The sequence below is a fragment of the Ischnura elegans genome, chromosome 11 (assembly GCF_921293095.1).
Source record: "Ischnura elegans chromosome 11, ioIscEleg1.1, whole genome shotgun sequence".
NCBI lineage: Eukaryota > Metazoa > Arthropoda > Insecta > Odonata > Coenagrionidae > Ischnura > Ischnura elegans.
Genome location: NC_060256.1, coordinates 47,586,281 through 47,608,034, shown reverse-complemented (window position 1 = coordinate 47,608,034; position 21,754 = coordinate 47,586,281). Strand labels below are relative to the sequence as shown.

Below are 21,754 nucleotides of genomic sequence, written 5' to 3'. Positions count from 1 at the left end.
TAAGGTGACAACATTGATGAAGAGGAATAAATATTTTTTTTCAAAAACCCATAAAAACCCGTTGTTTTCTGAGCACACTTCGTAAGGCACCTACCCGCGTGGGAGAGTGTAGTCTGATCGTAGCGGCCAGTGAGACATAAGAAAGGGGAGCGCTGAGCTCACCACCCCACCGAGTGCCTCAGGCAGAACAGGAGATTTGCGAGGTTCAAGATCGCATTGCGTTACACTTCATCGCCGCAAGGGAGTTCCGGAAAGGATCGCTTGATTCAGGAGTTGGTTAAACCGCAGCCGGCGAGACGGATGACCTGCTCTTACCCATGACTCCTGCCATCCGTGGCAAAATATTGTCGCCAAAATTTCAAGACTAAAAGATCTCAAAATCCACCTTTTTTGAATGAAGTATGATAATGAACCCCGTTTACTTTTACGCGCTTTTTCTTAGCTTGCTTCGTCCATTCGTCTGTTCCATACCAAAATCTTGTAACGCTCTTGTGAAATTAATATGCCTGAGCCAAAAAATAAATAAAAAAATTAGGATAATATTTCGGAATTAAATTACGAACGAAAAATTACGTACAAAAGTGGTTCAATGGAATCATAAAGGCATATTAATTTCACATTTTGTTTTTCAAGTTGTAGTGAGCCTTATTACCTTAAAGTTATTTGAACGAAGCAAATTTACGTCAATAAAAGGCGGAAAGAACATGCAATTCTTTCAAATTTATTAGGTGTGCATATCATATTACACCCCTATGAATGGAATAACCCACTCACATGCAGAATAGTTCCAAAGTCGCCAAAGGAACGATTGGCGGAGCCACAATCGAATTTACGACGCGATTTTTAAAATGGAGTGCAGAATCTTTCCGCAAGGATATACCGGGAGAAAATTACCCGGTAGGTTACCCGGAAAACTCTCGTTAACACTTAGTAATGGTAACATATTTAAAGGAGGTTGTTGTTGTATGAATAATGTGTTTATTTGGGTTAACCTTTCACATGGATGGAAGACGGGAAGAGTATCAACAAGAACAACAATAGGGCAGTTGTTGGTGAGGCGAGTGAAATGGAGGCCGTTTTCCAATTCGCAACTATTCACCCTTCGTGCACTTTTCGATCGTCAATTTACGGATGTGACGACAGCAAGGGTGGATCCAATTGGCGAGGGCGCAAAGGAACGAAGGGGTGAACAAGGGAACGCGGATGCTCCCTCGCGTGCCCTCGTAGGAAGAGGACGTGAAAATGGCGGCAATGGAAAAGTCGGAAATCTTGAACTGGAGTTTTAATTAATTTTGTGTTTATTATGTGAGCTCTTTTACGTAATATTATATCGGCATTGTGAATTCTTGCTCTTCATATGCAAAAATATAAGTATAAAGGTGAAATTGATTCTTAAATCAAACACCAGAGGTCCTAACACTACCCCGCGCGTCACATTTCGTTACTGTGAATAGTTCGCATTATTTCCGTACACACTTTATGGCGCCAGTAGAGGATTAAGCCTGAATCACACGATCATTTTTTTTCGTCGCGAAAGTGATCACTATCGAGATCACTTTTCCCGATGCGAAAAGCAATCGCTCTAGTGATCATTTTTATGAATCACACAGTCACTCCCGCCGTCGCTTTTCGCATCATTTCCAATATCACAGCTCGTTGTCATAGGACCCATATCACGAAAATATATAGCGTGTTTGTTTATTTACGTCATTCCCACAATTGTCAAACGCTGCGCTGCAATCACACCATACGGTCATGCGTTCCGATTGGCTGATATGGGATTTTAGGGACGGTTTTAGCGACGGAAAAAGCGACCGGACGAGAGATGAAAAATAGCGATGGGAATCCTCATCGCCATCGCGAAAAACAATTGCCGCCGACGATCATTTTGCGCAGTAATGGCGATAGTGATCACTTTCGCGACGAAAAAAATTGATCGTGTGATTCAGGCTTTAGTAAGGGAGCGGGGTGCAAGGGAGAAAGGGAACAAGGGAATGAGTGCATACTACGTGGATTGGAAAACGGCCGCACTCTTCTGTAAAAATAAGAAGAATAAGCGAGTGAGTGCTGTAATAACCTAATTGTAAGAGGGGAGTTGTGTAATGGTGAACAGTGGTGTTCCGTCGAACGCGTCGTCGCTTCCGATTTTTCTTTGTGAGTACTTATTCATGACTGTTGCATTTGCAATTTATGATTCATTTTCATTTGTAAAATAAAAGTGCAAGTTTAAGCTTGATTGAATAAAATATCGTTCAAATAAAGAGGAGGTAAGGTTCTAGGACTAGAATGAGGCGTCAAAGTGATTCCCTTTGCAATAGGAGGTATCTCGGTCATAACGGAACACGGTAACTAGAGATCTCGGAGCGAATAAGGTGGAAGGAGAAGACTAAGGGTGATGCACGACCAAAACATTAACTGGACTCGCACGGAAGTCTCCCCTTTGAAACTGGTTTGGGCTCATACACCATTGCCTAGCGCTGCGCCTAGATTTTGTCGGTGGGGCAGTAAGGTACGACGAGTAGTGAGAACGCATAAATAGGTTAAACTTGCATGAAATTTTAAAAAATCCAGAATTTATATAATGATATGGAGTATGTTTCTCTATGGAAGCGAGGCATGGACGTTGACAGCAGCAGAGAAGTCAAGAGTGGAAGCATTCGAAATGTGGTGCTACCGAAGAATGATGAAGATAAAATGGATTGACCGTGTGAGTAACGAGGAAGTGCTAAGAAGAGTGCGAGAAAAGAGAAACCTTAAAACCTTATGCAGTAGAAGAGACAACTTAGTTGGACACATTTTGAGGCACGATGGTCTGATGAAGACAATCGTTGAAGGACTAGTGGAAGGGAAAAAGGGCAAGGGACGGCCCCGAATGAGTTATATAGGACAAGTTATGAAGGATGTAAAAGAGAAGAAATATGTAGCTATGAAAAGATTAGCGGATAGGAGAGAGAAATGGAGAGCTGCGTCAAACCAATCTTAGGATTGTTGACTAATGATGATGATGATAGCAATAACCAGACGTTAACATCCCAGTCAACACAACAATTATGGCCACAATGGGTGCGTTCCATTCATCGACACACGTCGACACAAGTCGACTTGCGTCGCGGTTTTCGTGTTCCATTCTTTTGTGTCGACGACTGTTGTAACACAAGTCAACAAACGATTACGCGCAGGAATTGGAGAGTTATGAACAGTTTCCGTGAGTCGACACTAGTCGACGAGTGAATCGCATGAATGGAAAGCACCCAATGTGGCCGAATTGTGGTTTACCTGTGGCAACTACGGCTATGGCTAGCCACATCTTGCCGTATTACAGCCCGACTGTGGGTGCCATCCGGCAAGCCGTAGTTTGGCTTGACAAACACATGCGAAACTATGGCCACACTGTGGATCGTCTCAGGAAGGCCACAGAATGGCAAAATAAACATAAGTACATTACGGTTGCTATTGATACAGGTTTGCTGGTGAGTTATTGAAATGGAAGTTAGTTGATTCTATTGATATAAAGAAAGTGTACTATCCATACTTAAGCCAGATTATGGCGGGCCACACTTTGGGCACAATATGGCCGGGGGTCAAAACCATTATGGGGATATAATGGCAACTCACTATGGCCACATTGTGGCCACTATTGTTGTGTTGACTGGGCACTTTCCGGCCCCATATTACGATTAAGCAATTTTGCATATTTTGCTTCTAATTTCCCCTTTAAAGTATCGGATTTCATTGTTCTGATGAGTATTCCCTCTATCTGCATTATGAACATCGTCAACAGAATTATACAACTATACCACTGATGTGTACAAGACTCCGAGGAGGCACAGGGGTAGCAACTGGCCATCCTACCCTGAATGCGTGAAATTCACACGCCTGTGTCTTACTTCGAGATAAGCTCTACCCTCACATACGTAAAAATCTGGGCCTACTCGCACTCTAAATTTGAGTTCAGCTAAGCGTGAACTTAAATTTAGTTTCATACAGCTTAGGAATTTTTTAAATTAATTTTTTAGATATTATTACACCAAATACATATGCTTTAATAATAGTACTTAATAATAAAACCCATAAATATACCCTTTCATTTCCGCATTACAAATAGTGAACAATTGTTTATTTTCATTCAGATTAAGAATGTATACACTTACATCTACACGTTTAAGTTACTATTACATAAAGTACATATCCTTTAAAAATAATAATAATATCTATAAAAATATATCCTTTAATTTCTGCACTACAAATAATGCATTTCTTTTTTCTCCCCGGCTGTAAACTCCGCAGCTGGTGCGTTACTACAGGTTTAAGGAGACGCATCCGAATTTCCACAAGGAAGTGTACCCGCTCCGCCTGACTTACATCGGCGACGACGACGTGGTCTGCGTGCCGCCTTACAGGGACCAGAACGGACACAGGATCATCATATACAGGCTAGGTAAGGTCGCCGTATAAGCATATAATACCGCTCCAATCAAAATTACCATAAACATAACGTAATACGGGTCGATGACGTGTCTCTCAAATTGATTGGCAATATTTACGCTCTTTGACGAATTTTAACTTCCACTAAAGTTGTATTATGGTTGCACATTTTGAAAGCTACGCAATTGAAGATCAAAATGATTTACAATGCATCCTTCTTTTATTTTTTCTTCTCCTCGGGATGTGTTAACCGTATTAAGATCTTGTCTCCAGAATTTGAAATAAAAACAAGAGAACAATAAAATTTCCATAGCAACATTTCATTTTTTTGAAGAACGATCAACAAGGGTCAATGAAAAGACGCCTTTTACGAATGTTCTTAGATTGAAAAATAAACAATTCCACTCGTTACCATGTAAACATGCTAACGACCCTGTGAAAAGTAAATTATGCAGTGACAAACCCCGTATCAAGGCTGAAAAGATACGAAAACCACTTGTAAGATAGGAAATAATCATCATCATCATAAGTCCACAAACCTAAGATTAATTTGACGAAATATTCCATTCAGCTCTCCTATCCGCTAGCCTTTTCATAGCGACGTATTTTTTCTCTTTTACATCCTTCATAAACCAACAAAAATCTTATGTAACTCATTCCTATCCGTTCCTAACCCCTATTCCGGTCCACCTATCCTTCGACGATTGTCTCCAATAATATCAACGAGAAATCCTTCGACATGGTTTAACCGCTGTCCGCACTCCGTGGCCACATGATAACACCCTACAATCATGAGCATAAGCTTCTCAAGAAGAAAACCCGCATACATTTGTGCTGTCGAGTCGTCACCAGCGGTATCATGGTGCCGTAACGCGCCGGAACGCCGTTCCGGCACTGGTTAACAAAAGACATAATAGTCAAATAACACTTTTATCAATTTTGTTGCCTCAAAAATTTTTAATATATAAATTCTCAACCAAAACAAAAAATTTGTAATAAAAAGCAAATAATAACTTATAATAAAAAAACGCACAGAGTAATATTTTACTTCCAAAAAAAGTTAAGGAAGGTACGTTCCGGCGTTGCTAATTTTGCCATGACATCACTGGTCATCGCAAATATGTTGTTGAAGCTTGCAATTATTTAATCCACTTGTTAGTTTATTTCTTATAAGCTGGTCTTAATAAGCCCACTGACGGGAAGAGATCGGTGCGAAACAGAAATTCGATATGGACGCTTACTTCCTGCAAATTACATGCAAGTATCGTTAAAATTAAACAGGAATGCAATGGCATAGAGAATATCATTTTCATTTCCATTCATCCAAAACGATGCTTGCCCTGAAGATTCATCATTTTGATCACGGGCACTCGTAGAAATGGAACAACATTGGATTCTGACCTCTTTACCGCCCACTGCAGATATATGGCTACGGGTCTTTCTGAATAAAATGTTATAATACCACCAAAATATTTTACTGAATTACTAGAGACAACCATAGATGAAACGTATCGTCAACTGGGGTAACTTCGGGCCGACTTTTCATGATTCCTTGGAAACGAACAAACTTATTTAACTTAAAAATTAATAAACAACCAGGATTTACTATTTTAACAACCAGGATTTTTTTAATTTGCGCCTAAATTACCTTGAAGTTAAGTAAACAATGAGTTGTAGCAAAGATACCCTAAAAAAAATATCTCTTACAATTAGTATATTTTTTCGAGTGTTCCTTAATTTTAACCTGCAAATTTATTATGCTCGGGTCCTTTAACCTTTATTCAGGAGTGAAGCCAGTGATGCTACCTGCCGACTGAGGCAAGAACTAAGTCAATAACTAAATTTAAATGGTACAATATGATTCTTTTTACCAGGGGCGCAGCTAGGAATTCAGGCTGCGGGGGGTTTAGGTTCAACTAATACCGGGGTGTGTGGGGATATGGAATACCCACCATGATAATCGGTAGGTGCGAGAGTAATAAATTGCGGAATTTTAAGATAAATGGTTCAAAATGGTGAGTTTTACGGCTTTTTGAGGGATAATTTAGTAATCCTTACACTATTCTATTAGTAATATCAATCCAATTAAACAAAATGGATTAAACTTAAAAATTTCTCTGAGCTCTGGGGGGGGGGGGGTTTATCCCCCAAGCCCCCCCCCCACCCCCGTCGCTGCGCCACTTCTTTTTACACCTATGAGCCAAAGTTACCTGGGAAGGGACAAAGTTTCCCCAGTTGACGGTATCTAAAATCTCCAAAATCGCAAGCAGAAAGCATCATGGAGGGAAAAGGTCAGTGGCGGATACATATGGGGGGGCGCATGCCCCCCCTAGCGGGGCTGCCCGCATTGCCGAACATTACAGAACCACAATTGGAACTTTTTTTTGTATATCATCTTTTATCATTGTATTGTATATGGGCAATTCCATTTGTGACGGAATTACCTTCAGAGAAAAATATGCCATAGTATATTTCGATAAAATTGTAAAATACGAAATAATTGCTAAAATTCTCCCTGTGTATGATTAAAAAACATTTATGAAGGTGATTTTCATATGCAGAGACAAAATTAACTATCGAAACACCTTCTAAATATGCCCAAAGTTAACTTGTGACGGAATTACTGCCGGGTCAACCTTCTAAGTGTGATGATTGAAAACATCTTCAAGACTCTGTGAATCGAAGTATGATTTGAAAACTCTTAATAAGGCTCTGAACAATGTTTAAAACACCGATTTCATAAAATTCAATCATTAAGCTGTTGATATATCAAGATGAAATATTTCCAGCCGAAGTTTTAATTCGAGAGAAAAAGTTGACATTTTCATGGAAATGCCCATATGCGTACGATCGGTTTAAATAAAACTATCTTAAATTTTGCATGTAACTTGATTATTTTTCATTACGATAAAAGTACAGGTAGCTCAAGATATCTTTTGCACTCCCTCCCCTTTAGTTTTTTCTGTATCCGCTACTGGAAAAGGTAAACCGAAAACCTACAAGCTCAGATTGCTCGAGTGGAATTCGGCGACAGGAATCGTAAAGCCATGGTCACGGCTCAGGCATGAGAGTGGAAACAGAGGGTGGAGAGGGAGGACAAGGCGAGACTGGCACAGATTTGGAGGACCGTCACGCCAAAAAAAAAACCAGGTCCTTCCTTATTTTTTTATTCAAGATATAATCCTTTTTCTTCACGGTTCCATCCGCGTAACCTTCCCCCATGCACTCCAAAAACTTTTCGATGCTTTCGCTTTCGACGATGCTACGCAGACCCGAAAGTCGCGATCAATGGAGAGTGATATTTTTTCCAAGGTACGGAACGGAAAAAATAAACAAAGAGTACTCTGCCGAAGTTAAAGAAAAGCATTTCTTTAGAGGGAAAGAGGACCTCGAACCCGACCGAGAGATTTTAGTACCAGAAATCACGTGAGAAGCTGAAAGGGCGCGAAAGTATTTCGGCGTTGCGCCCCCTTCCTTCAATTGTTTACGACGCGACGTCTCCACGACGAAGAAGTCAACAAACTCTCCATGCATGTGATCGAACGGCTAAAAGCGAATGGCGCCGCAACTCACGAGGGCCCGTCGCGGATTGATTTTTAAAAAGGCATTTTATCTGATGAAGAGGTGAGGCATAGAAATTAATATATGCAAAATCTCTCCTTATCTCAAAATGGGAGAGGTTGCGCAATAGTATGGTCGATAATCGCTCCAAGCTCTCGTATTGTTAAAGGCAATTATAATCGCACATTTTCGTCCGACCTTAATTATTTAATAACGCAACCAGAGTATTGGATAAATGTCGAAAAGGCTGGATATCCAAGAGAAACCGTTTCCATGGTGACTGAAAAGTGCAACCAAAATAATGGGTGCTTTCCATTCGTCGACGCAAGTTGACTTGCGTCGACACAAGTCGTGTTTTCTGCTTTCCATTCGTTGGAGTTGCCGACACAGGCGGACTCACACCGACTCTGACGAAAAGCTGAGTTTGAGACAGCGGACAGACGACTTGCGCATGCATAGTTGTTTTGGCGCCTTTCACCTGCATTGCAACTGGAGTTGAAACATTTTTTAAATTAGTTATTGGCAAGTGTGCGATATGTTCAAGGTATGACGTTTTAAATAAATAGCTTAAATGCATTATAATAATGCATTTTTGTTAAATTTGCAGTAGTTATTATACAATTCTGAGATGATTCTTATTGTTATTTAAAATTTTGTGATTTTGAGTGATATTATTTTTAAATATACCTGCCATGCCTATAACTAAGTCGAATTATTTGCGTACAGTGCATCATTATTTTCACCGTAAAACGGTCTCGAGAACAATCCAAATGACCAATGACCATAATCCAACATTGGTCAACAATATAAACAAAAAAACATTCCAGATCTTCACTCTGAATCACTTACATCGTTCTCTTTGGATAAATTTCCCGGTTTTCTAAACTCGTGTTCTACGCGCATCAACCACTGCGCATACGGTGCTTTCCATTCGTGGCTGGCTCGGAGTTGACTAGAGTTAACACAAGGTGACACGAGAGTCGCCTGAATGGAAAGCACCCAATGTTGGCGTTGCCATAGCTCAGGAGTTAACATAAATAGTTGGGACTTCATGTTTATGGACAAAAAAACACTTGAAAATGTTTCCCAAATCACCTTCTGAATTATTGCAGATTCCTCCTGAAATACCCTATTGGTATAAATCGGAGTAAATAACATTCCGCATGAATAGGGTGTCTTCTGGAGATTCTTCCTGAACATTGGAACCTCTCTGGTTTTCGCTTCTTTCTATTAGGGGCTTCCTACCCTGATTCCAAATATGAAGTTTACAAAGCTACTTACTATATCCTTTTAGATTTCTCGAGGGAGTCTGCAACATTATCAGTGAATGTTGATTCACCCTGTCGAAAAGGAAGCGTTCGGGGAAGTGTCCGGGTAGTGTTGCGGGAGTGTTCAGGAAGCGTTTAACGGTACGTGAACGCTTCCCGGCAGCTTCCCGAACACTTCCTCAACACTACCTGACTGTCGACCCTTCGCTTGCCGAACACTTCCTCGCCACTTCGTGGTTGAAACACTTCCCGGACGTTTCCCCGACACTCCCGGAACGCTTCCGAAGCGTGGGAAACACTTCCTCGACGCTCGCTGGACGTTTCCCCGACACTCGACCGCGACCGTTGTCGACACTCCCCGAACGCTTCCGAAACACTTCCGCGGAAGCGTTCCAAGTGGGCCATAATCTGCTTCCCGAACACTTCCGCGACACCTCCTCAACGCTACCCCAACACTTGCCCGCCACTTCCCGAACACTCCGTCCGACGCTTCCCCAACACTTCCTCAACACTTCCGTTTCGCCTGGGCAGTGTCTTGCAGTATACGCCTTGAAGAATGTTTAATGCCAGTTTTTGCCCTCGTATTTAAACACCTTCATCACAGTTATGGATGAATGAGTACATAACTGTGATGCATAAAAGGTTATGGCACTATTTTTTTCGGAAGTAAAAAAATTCAGTAGTAAATTAATTACAAAAAGAATAGGCTATAATTGTGACATACCTTATATTCCATTGAATTGGACGTCTATTTATGGTAACAAAGCTGACACAGTTCATAGTTACTTGTCAAATTTGATTAATTAAACAAAAACAAATTTTGCTTAAATATTCGATGTCTGCTCTTTCATCACAAATATTTGTGTTTTTTAAAATATGCATCTTTTCTTTAAATAATCTTTTTGTTAAATTACTTTCAGTATCTAAAATTCCGGTGTTTCTGAATGATAAGCAGTTGCCATAATTTCATAGAATAGACATTATTTAGACATCTAGTAGATATTTAAAAATAGCTAACTTTAATTCGCTTTTATAAACATTTGCCAGAAGAGTTGCCTTGGCGTTTTTAGTGCACGTGCGTACAATGATCTTGTCTATCCATCCACCAAAAAGCATAGCAGTTACACTTTTTTCATGATCCAGGTGTTTTTTGGCTAATTTCACTGTACATATACAATAATAGTGTCCGCTCAAAAAATACATTCTAGACATCTAGTAAATATTTAAAATATAAAAGATATTGAAGACATTTTCTAGACATCTAGTAGGTATTTCAGATATCCAAGACATTGTAGACATGCTCTAGATATCTAGAAGATATTTTACACTATATGGGTTAACGTCCTTCCCCAAAGACGCACTAAATGTTGAATTAAATTCATTCAAGACGGACTTTTAGCATAAAGTCCGAGGATACTCGTGACAAGCAATAAAAGGGAGATTGCATAGAAATTTTTTTTTGCTACCTCCAAAACTTTTGGCGGTATAGAGGAGGACAACGTCCGTGATTGGGACATTGGAAGAAAAAAGTGTCTTCGTAACCACTGAACCGATGACTGGAGAGCGAGAAATTTACAAAACGAGAACGTAACGGAACTTTCGGTCATTGGCAAGCGGGAAAAATTAAGGAGTTGGTACATACTCCACCGATGGACAATGGAATTTTTTTTCTAGGGTTCCATATGTATTCGGCTGTCCGGAAAATAACATAAACAGACACCATTTAGAGGAAATTTAAAGAACTTAGTACGATTTGTCACAACATTAACTACATAAGTGAATGAAGCCTGATTTACGCGATAAAACGCAAAGACCATACGCGCAAAATTAAAAAGAAGGTAAGATTTAAAAAAACACGCTTTTGCATAAACTGTTTCAAATGCACTAATAAGTAAAAAAATAAGCTCTTCATCATTCTGAGAATTAAGTGTGGATGAAGTTTAGGTTTATTATTCGTGTAGAAGAGCCTGATAGGCGAGACAGGATAGGCACAGGATGAAAAGCTAATTTTTTGTGCATTTTACACCTTTCCTGGGAAAAGCGTTTTTTTATATTTTTCTGGTTTTTAATGGTGAATTATGTAATCGATTAAACCACCGCTGCTATGGAGAACAAATTTTCAAATGTCTGATTATTGAATATTGTATTGTAATTATACACAGGAAAGTGTGCAAAATTTCAAGAAGGTCCGACGACGGGAAGTGCGTAAAAAGCAATTACTAGATTGCAATGAAAAAGACATACGAAACAATTTCAGAAAAAGCGCGTAAAAAATAACGAAGAGCAATATTAAAACTGGATTGACAGAAAGTGCGACGATCGCCTTAAGAGAATGTAGCATGGTAGCGGAGGAATTGCAGTGAAGGGGATGTCTTACCATAATCCTCGATCGTGATATTGATTGTTGTTTCCTTTCAATTTTTCCCATTCCCCGCCTGTCAGTAAAGTCGTGTTTACACTTATCATTTACCGCGCAAGTACGTGGCTGTAAAAATGCTCGAATAGATTTAAAAAATTGAAAAAGGAGGTTATTCCTGGACATGCATTTTTGTAATTTTGCCACTGCTAAGGGAATGCAACCCAACTTGCGCTGAACTTATTTTCTTGGACTGTTAATCATTAAGGTTTAGTTAATTTTTATTCAGACTACTGGAATTTATTATTACTGGTTTTATTATTGGGACTTTTGGAATTTCATAGGATCATTAGCGACCAGAAAGCTTATCCGAAACTGAAAGTTTCCATCTGTTTTTACCCAGAAAACTTTTCAAAGCTCTAAAGTTGAAGATGACGAGCGCCCCGGACACTAGCGGATTCAAATGGGGGTCGCAAAGGGCGCACGCCCCCCTTTGCGGGGCCGCCCGCGTTACCGAACATTGCAGAACCACAATTGCAACTTATTTATATCATAAGATAGCATTAGGTGTATAATCAGTTCAAATAAAGCTTTCTTAAACTTTGCATTTGACTTATTTATTTTTTTATTACGATAAAAGTAAAGGTAGTTCAGGGTATCTTTTGCGATCCCCTTTGAGTTTTTTTCTGTTTCTTTCTTTCAATGGAATAAACAAAAAATAAATAATTATTCAAGAAAATTTTTCTCTAACTGCTATCAAGGTTCCGATATAGAGGTTCAAACCCTCTCTACCCAAGCCTCCGCGAAATACTTTGAGGGAGTGATCTTGAGAAAACCTATCGCTTCCATTCGATCGGCAATATTTAGTCTTCACTTATTATAGCGGCAAATCTTCATATTTTTCTTAAAAATGTAAAAAAAATTGGCTGTTTTCTTATTCTAAAATTGAAGAAATACGTTGTTAAATCAAATCTGATAATTATATTCGATACATATATTAGCGCATGTCCTATTTTCCACTATTTATGAACCAATAGACAGAAGATTATATAATAAAGAATACATAATGATGGCAAAAAAGAAGACTATATAATGATGGCCTCTAGCGATTTGATCGATGGATTTTTCTTCCTCATTGGAAAATCCTCTAAAATCGCTGGCACATTAATGGCTTTGCCTGGTTTCGCTAATTAGTAGGGCCCTCTTCGCTTCTATAGCGTTGGGGTGTTTTTTCCCTCGTCCCGTCCCTTCCGAACCTTTCCTTTCCCAGATGCGTCGACGGACTCCTATCGCGGCGGCGCCTCTTTCCTTGTTCCTTCCCATGCAAACCCCTCCCCGGGTGATCGGGCGTATAAGCCACGGGCTTGGTTCCCGGCCCCGGTGTGTTGTACCCTCGAAGGGCTCGCCCAGAACCCTCATACTTTCTATATAATGATGGCAATCTAAGCACATGGCTCTAAGCCTCCTAGGTTACCGAAAATTTCTAACGTTTTGAATATTTCTTTGTTTGTAATTAATGTGGAGTGATAAACATTATGATTGTTGTTGTTGTTATTATTATTATTCAAACGACAATTATCTTTGAAATTTTCAGAGTGTATAAAACCTTTGTAATATACAACCTTGGTAAACATGTGCCTCTGTTGTCTCGGCTATGAAAACTTTACATCTGAGAAAACACCGTGGTAAAATTTTCTTATTATATTTTTATGCTGACTTCCAGGAAACTGGAAGCCAAGGAATTACAGCGTGGATGAGCTCTTCAAGGCCACGGTGGTGATCTTGGAGCTGGCTACGCTGGAGCCGACGACGCAGATCAAGGGCGGTGTGTGCATCTTCGACCTGTCCGGGATCTCGCTCTCACACGTCTACCACCTTACACCGGCAGTCGCGTCGCAAATAGTCGAGCTGATGGGGGTGAGCCTGATCACACATAATAATGGGATCATTCACTATATTTCACACGTAATATTATACTTGCTTTCTTGATTGTCCTTCAAGGAAAAATCTTTTGGTATGGCAAGTTTGCTGCAGGTTTGATATGGCAAGTTTGCAGCAAGTTTGATATGGCAAGTCTGCAGCAGGAATGATATGACAAATCTGCTATGGGTGCAATATGGCATGTATACTGCAGGTGTAATGTACAATTCTACGGCTTGCATGTGTTCACATAACTTGTAAGCTTTATTCAAGCTTGTACATAACTTTTTGAAAGCTATGTACATAGCTTTCAAGCCAGAATAGGTTTGTCACAGCAAGTTTGCTGCGAACTTGCCACGACAAGGTTTGTCGTAACAAGCCAATGACAAGCCTATGACAAGTTTGCTGCAAGCTTGCATGCTGTCTGAGTTATAACTCAAATTTCGACTAATTCTTGATTAGCTAGGTGGCTGAAATTTTCAGAACGGCTCAGAACTTGATGACAATGTAACGTTCTTACAATTTTGCCGTGAATGGAACAGTATCTCGAGCAACATTCAGAAATAAAGTTTAAATATGGATAAGTTCCAAAAACGGACACCAAAATTCAATGGAGGCGCTGCAATCATAATAGGGGTATTAATGATTGTTCAACCAGACTATTGAGCCACGTGGTGGCTGGTGGAAAAAGGGTTTTTGAGACAGTCTTTCTTTCCATTCACTCACTAAGTCTTGGAGTAAACATGGCAACACATGACTCTCTTCACCACATTCCTAGTTTAGCAGGTCCCACCTCCTGCCGCGAAGCCACTCGAAACGTTCCGAGCTTGCACGACTGGACAAGTCGCGAAGATATTTGAAGCGCACACCACGGAGTTGAATTGAATTTCCCGGATGCTGCGCTTATCGCATTTTGGTTGGCTTTCAGGATGAAGTCACCTGCCCTACCCTCAACCCCCCAAAAAACTTGTGCCTGCCTCTCAGTCGCAAAGACATTTGAAATGAGCTCTTAGTACCATTCATCATTCTTCCATGGGAAGAATTGAAGCATTAATACAGTTAAGGCCGTTTTACTTGGGGCACGTACTTGCACAATCTGACGTATGCACGAAGGCGCATTCAAAATTGCGTAGTGTAAAGCGGTGAATTGCTAGAACACATGCGAGAATGTGTGGACGTGAGATGGCAAAATAGCCCCTGTTCTAATTTCGTTCATGCATTCGCGCAATTCCACGCCATTTTAGAAATTAATGCAGTTCTAACCTGCACAATTCCGTGCCCCGAGTAAAACGGCCTTTAGAAATTGAAAAAGGGCGTAGTGAGGATTGCGGTACGTTCAGGATACGTTTAGACATGGGGCACATAAATGGAAAACTGTGGCATTTAAATTCTTCGGTATCTAATTTTGGACAGTAAAAGACAAGCATCAATAGTCTTAAACGTATTTATTCCAAAAATAAAATATCCTTCAATGGTTCAAAACTCAGCACGCCTTATTCCTCCATGAATTTACTATTCCTTGATTTTTATGCATTACATGATAGGTGTAGCGATAGAGCATTTCACCAAATAAACTCTTGACAAAATATAAAAAAACATTACAAAGAGAGTAAAGCCAGCAATAATTCAAAATAAATTGAGATCTATATTTATTACAAAATACAAAAGGTGTTATTAAGATATATGAGAACTATGCTGCTTTCCTAATTACATTGAACTTTGAGAATAAGACTTTAATTTTCATTTAACTTCTATAGATGCATATCACTATGCTTTTGGCATTTTTTAAATTACAAACAAAAATTTAAATATTTGATATGAACATAAAAAGAAAAAGAATTATTTCAATCCAAGGGCGTACTCAGGATCAAAACTGGGGGGCAAGCCATGGTTTTTCAAGCTGTAGGTAAGATTTAAGCATGGAAAAGGTGCATTAAATCAACATTTTAAGGAAACTGTGTAACAGCTCTTAATTGTTTTTAAAAATTATTTGCTTGAAAAAATATTATTTTTCTTAAAGACATTTGCGATTTTTGCTTCTAGGAGGGGGGGGGGGGCAGCGGGCCCCTCCTGCCTCTCATTGGAAATGCCCATGTTTAAAACCATTGAGGACTTAATTACAGATAGAAATATTCCTCATCCCTTTCCATTTTGTCTACCTTTTTATTGTAGCACAATATCCTAGCCAGACCCGATTTTATTTTAAGGTATTTTTCCTGTGAACGTACATATTGTTAAACAGCAATAATAATTATTCCTTCACAGGGGAGTTTTCCTATCAAGATACATGGCATCCATGTGGTCCTTCAATCATTTCTGTTTGACATGATCTACACCCTCTTCAAGCCACTCCTAGATGCAAGGACTAGAGAAAGGGTGAGTGATCAAGTACAAATCTGATAAGCTTCATACTGAATTTATGGCAAAGAAATTTCTGATTGTGTGTTGAAATCTACTTCCTCATCCATATATATATCATTATAAATAAAGTTCAAGAAACTGAAGCCATGATGAAAAATAAAGGACAATTGGGCTACTACGTAGCATTGGTGGCAATTCAAACCTGGTTATCACGAGTGTTAAGCTTTCAACAGTTAAGTTTCAGGAGGAATCTGCAATACCTAAGAGATGGTAGGAGAGACAGTTTAAAGCATTTTGTTGCCCTATAAACATGGGTTTGAAACTCCTTAGTTACTGAGCTATGGCAACGCAAACCTTCTTTTGGATGTACTTGGCAGTTGCCATGGAAACGGTTTTTCTTGGTTATCCAGCCCATTCAACATTTATTTGAAGATCTGGATTTTTAAGGACATTTAATAATGAAGGTTGGATGAAAACATGCGATAATAATCGTCTAAAACAACCAATCTTTGAGCTTAATTAAACTAGAGCTTAAAGCGGATACATATCAATATTATGATTACAGAATCTCACCTATTTTGAAATTAATTGTTCCAGACAATTAAAATCGCATTGTAGTTTAATACATCCATAAAACATGTTTGATGAAATAATATAGGGAGCTTCAAAAAATTTCCCCATTGAATTTCAATTATCACATGACCTGCTTCAAAATTTTGTATCATACTCAGGTCAAGATGATACATAGTATCAAAACCCAGATTGTGATATACATAATTAAAATTCATAAGTTAAACTGGCAAGTTTTGTTTTATAATCATCATGGAAAATTTTCATAGAATTATGTGCGAGACAGTTCAATTTGTTAATTGCTTCAGCTTTTCTGATCATAGAAATTGATAAATTTATCTAACTTAACTCTTAGATTTATTATAAACCATAAATGTTTAATTTTAAATGAATAATATTTCCAATTGTTGGCTAAAATTGGCCCTAAAAATGTAGCTATTTCATTTTGCCAACAATCATCGCGCCTCCTGTTGTCCATCGTGCCCCCACTCCTCTCTACCAGTTCCTACACATTGTCTGTCACACAACTCCATCTTCAATCAATGCTACAAAGTATCCATTATTGCCTCCCTCCCTCCCACCGACTCTGCCCTCAACCTCCACACCCTCGAATTGGCTTGCATTTGGCACTTTCAAGCCAATTGCTTTCCGAGTTTGAACGTAGCATCCTAACGTCTATTCCTAACTCCCCCTCCCCACACACCTCTCCCCTTTCCCCTCTTTTCCCTTTTCCAACACTCTCCTTTCCTCACCATTCTTACTTTAGCTGAGGAAGAAGTCACAATTACTTCGAAAGCTTCAAGTTTATTTTTCCAGTGTGAGTGTTTCTTTGTTGTGTCTCTGTGTTTATTGATATTGACTTGAACTATTTATATTTTTGACTATAGATATACATCCATGGGCATGACTTGGCATCACTACACACACACATTGACCCAAGGAATCTCCCTGCCAAATATGGAGGAATGCGCAAGGAATACAGCTACAATGACTGGATTGAAACCTTGAAAATGGATGAAACGGTGATTCGATGTAAGTGGTGCATTCATATGCTTGAACAGCATAATCACATCTAATTTTCACCCACTGGACCCTTCACCATTACCCCTAAAACATTTCATGATTCATGCGCAAGAGTGTCAAATATTGAGTGCTATGAGTATCACTGAGATACAAGAAAAGGAAATGTATGCAAGGGATGAGAGAAAATCCAAGAGTCCGTTAACACACAATAGTTCACCTTCATTATGCTGATATTGAGACAAAACAGTCGGCAGTGCAATGTAATATTTGGAGAAGATTTTTATTTGTATGCAGTTAAATTAACCAACAACCAAGCTCATGGGTCAATGATTAATATATGTATTCAAAACTATTAAACAGTTTATTTTCCACTATTTGTTAATTAAGTAAGAGAGGGAGTCTCTGTATGACTTCGTGACCAGGAACTCAGAAGTTTTCGTAATAAGAACTCAGCCAAATCTATCAGAAAAGACAGCACAACTTCGTCTACCTAATGTGCATATTTACGAATGACCAGATGGCAGTGTTTGCCATAGTACAATGCTGCATAGCAAATAGAGCAGGGTATAATTCACATAAATAATTGCAGGGAACTATAATTAACTGGTGATGACACTTGAGGGACTTCCCTTGTAAGTTCAGGGAAGGAAAGGCTGGGAAGTTTAGCTGGCGGGGGGGAAGGAATGCTTGGTTTGGCAGAGGGTAAACTGGGGAGAGATAGTGAGGTAGTAAAGAGAGGTGAGTACTTTTGGATTTCTGTGAAAATTTGCAAAGGTTTTTTTATCTTCATTCAGCATGAATTTTCACCAAGTGAAAGGCATATCTATCAATTTTATAATTAAATTCTTCTCGGGTTTCCAACCGGTTCAGGGTCTGCATGATGTTGGCCGTCGTTTCGTTGGGAGACTTTCCCAACATCCTCAGGGCTGATGATGCCGGTGTCATTATCTTTTGGTATACATATATATACCCACTTCCTTCACCTACGGTGGTCCATAATTGGTGCGGCTTTCCCACCTTTTTTGATGGTCAGGCTTCCAGGTGCTGCTTAGATGGAGTCCTTGATCCCTATTCATGTTATTGAGATTAAGCCCTGTATCTCTATTGCTTCTTTGGTTATTCTATCCCAATGACCTTTGATCTTTCTGAGTTGGGTGGTTCCTTCGCAACAAATATTGTGATTTTCCAGGACACAGTGCTATGCCACGGCTTATTTCTCAAGCGCTGTGTCCTGGAAAATCACAATATCCACTGGTTATGGTATGGTATTTGGAGGAGGCGACCGACAGCTGAGGTCATTTGCGCCATGAGGGAAGGGTAGGTAAGGAAGGGTGGAGAGAAACCCGGCATCGGCATTAGCCTGCTCTTAACGAAAGGCGCCAAGGGGACCACGGCTTAACGTCCCATCCAACGAACGGAGTGCTACACTTGAAATGTCCTCCACACAGCATTCTAGCAGGGATCGGGCAGTCTCTGAAAATTCTCTGCCACCACTGGGATTTGAACCCAAGCCCGCCGGGTGGGAGGCCAACACTTTAGCTACCACACCAACCCGATCCCCATATCAATTGCAAAGAAACCACTCTACACCAAAGGTTATTGGGACAGAATAAACAAATAAGCAAACGGCCGATTTCTCAATCACGGACCAACTATGTGAAGGGTACATATATCGTAAATATCAGCATTATCAGCCATGAGGATGTTTGGGAAAGTCTCCCAATGAAACATCAGCAAACATGATGCAGACCCTGAACTGGTTGGAAACTAAAAAAGCAGTTCATTCAAGTTATTCACTGGGCAAAGCTTAGATTCTCTTTTGATTCCACTTGAAAATGTTAGTTAGCAGTAATTTCATGGCAAAATTAGCAGTGCCGGAACGCACTTTCCTTAACTTTTTTTAGAAGACAAATATTACACTCTGTTAATTCTTATAACAAGTTATTATTTACATTTTATAACATTTTTTTTGTTTTGGTTACGAATGTATATGTTAGAAATTTTGAGGCAAAAAATTGATAAAATAATATTTCACTATTATATCTAAGTTAAGGGTTAGAGTACTATTGTGCCTTTTGTTAACCAGCGCTGGAATGGCGTTCCGGAGCACTCCGGCACTGTTAGTTAGTGGTTAAATAATGAAAGGTTTGGAGGAGGTAAACGACAGCTGAGGTCATATGCACAATGAGGGAAGGGTATGGCAGGAAGAGTAGAGAGAAACCTGGCATTGGCATTAGCGTGCTCTTAATGACAGGTGCCAAGAGGACAACGGCTTAACGTCCCATCCGACAGATAGAATGTTGTGCTTGAAATGTCCTCCACACAACATTCAACCAGGGATTAGGCAGTCTCAATAAATTCTCCACCAACACCAGGATTTGAAACTGAGTCCACGGTGTGAGACGCCGACAACCTAGCCACCACACCTTCCCGATCCCTCAAATAATTACAGTATTTTTCTTTCATTTTCCAACACAGCACTGGTCCAACTTGGTTACAAGATTGACCCAGAAGATGACACTGAGGAAATGTGGAAGACGGTGAAGGAATCTCTTCAGAAAGCCTCGTAAGCAAGATCAATTGCCAAAAAAGGGTTTACATTGCTTTCTGCTCCCACCTCGAAAAATAAGCTGCCTTCAAGAAGACCTGATTCATGACTATCAAAGTCAAACAGAATGAAGGGTGTTCCAATTGAATTAATCAAAGCAGACCTGACATCTAAAATATTATTTTTATAATATTTTTCGGGAGCGAATATGATATACTAATCTCAAATGATAATTATGGCTGTGAGATGAGGTGTAATGTACCCAAAAGCCTCTGATTTTTAATTATTATTGGGCCATGGTGGCCTTAAAAGGAGGCTGAACAGCCCTTACGACACAAGTGAAAAGTAACCTTATTTGAATGAGCTTGGTGACAACTGTTGCCTGTAATTGACTAAAATAAAATTATTTTGCTGTATTGTGAGTTGTGAGCGACGATTAGTAATAAATATTTCAAGAATATGTAAAAGAAAGAACAAAAAATGGAGGTCCAAATTTGGACCACATAAATGTTTTATGTACATACATATGTAATTATTTTCATAAATAAAAACTTCTACAAAAGTCTACATGACTAAGTAGTTTAATAAATCCTCATACATGCCACCAATTACAAGTCCCTGTATACCCTAACTTCCTTGAAGTCTGAACTGAATGATGTAGGATGGAAAAAGTTTGTTGAAAGTTAGAATACTATTGCTGACGCAAATCAATATTATACCAACACATTCACCTAGGCCTGCATTTTTTCCATGGATGGCCAGCATAGTTAACCGCATTTACTAAATATTAAACCATTTCCCTGTGGAGGGCAGTCATTATTGCATTCTCATTCCATACATACTCCAAAATAGCTCATCATACTAATCTAGACACTATATGATCCAAAGTGGGTCACTAGAGTGGCCACGAATACTTAATATTTCAAATAATTCTGGGAATTTTAGCTTTCTCAAGAGGCATTCACAGAAAAATAAAATTTACATTGTTCGATGTTGACACAGCAACAATTCTTGCTCAACTTGCCTCAACCTACAAGCAGCTGTAGCAAAATTTTCACTTGGTGTATATGGTACCGGGGATTTTCAAAATACGCCGAAGATATGCTGAAATGCTTACCTGATAGCAGGCCCAGTTGGTCCCAAATCCTCCACAAGAAAGATTTGAGTTATTCCTCAGCAGGGACACAGATCTGGAGATAAATGAAGTCACCTATCGGTCGATTCGCTGATATCTGGGGTAAAAAACGAATGACTCTTTCAAGAATTTTCATTGCGAATAATGAGATAAATTCGCTGAGGAATATGAAGAAAAAGTACTTTCTGCCTATGTTTCTATCATTACTATGTTTCGAATTATGTACCCCATTTTTCGGCGAACATCTACAGATAAATACGAAACTCTCATAAACCTCATAAACTAAGTAGATCATATAAATACCAAAGCTTTCAGAGTTAAGGCAATTAAAACTCACCTGGTGCTACGACGGACTACGTACTACTGACTGTCATGTGACTCCGTAGAATATTCGCCAGGTTGGCTTTTTTTGAATGAATCTCCATTCATTTAAACAATAATTGGTTTATTAGCAGTATTAGCACAATTCTACGCCTTCTTTTACATGAAACCTTTAGCAACGAGCACTATTTTCCTTCGCCTGCCGCCACTTTCAAAGTTCCGCCATTTCAATTGCGTTGTTCAAATGAGCAACTAAACTCCGCAAA

The 21,754-nt window shown here is 39.4% G+C and overlaps 1 protein-coding gene across 1 annotated transcript in view; it reads left to right on the top strand.

Moving 5' to 3' along the window:
- Positions 1–20,599, top strand: part of LOC124168018 (alpha-tocopherol transfer protein) — a 90,739-nt gene extending 70,140 nt beyond the window's left edge. The window contains exons 5-9 of the mRNA XM_046546099.1: positions 4,288–4,438; positions 13,334–13,527; positions 15,796–15,906; positions 17,349–17,493; positions 19,963–20,599. Of these exons, the coding sequence (XP_046402055.1) occupies positions 4,288–4,438; positions 13,334–13,527; positions 15,796–15,906; positions 17,349–17,493; positions 19,963–20,054 (693 nt within the window). The 3' untranslated portion in view covers positions 20,055–20,599. The remainder of the gene's footprint in view (positions 1–4,287; positions 4,439–13,333; positions 13,528–15,795; positions 15,907–17,348; positions 17,494–19,962) is intronic.
- Positions 20,600–21,754: the final 1,155 nt, after the last annotated feature.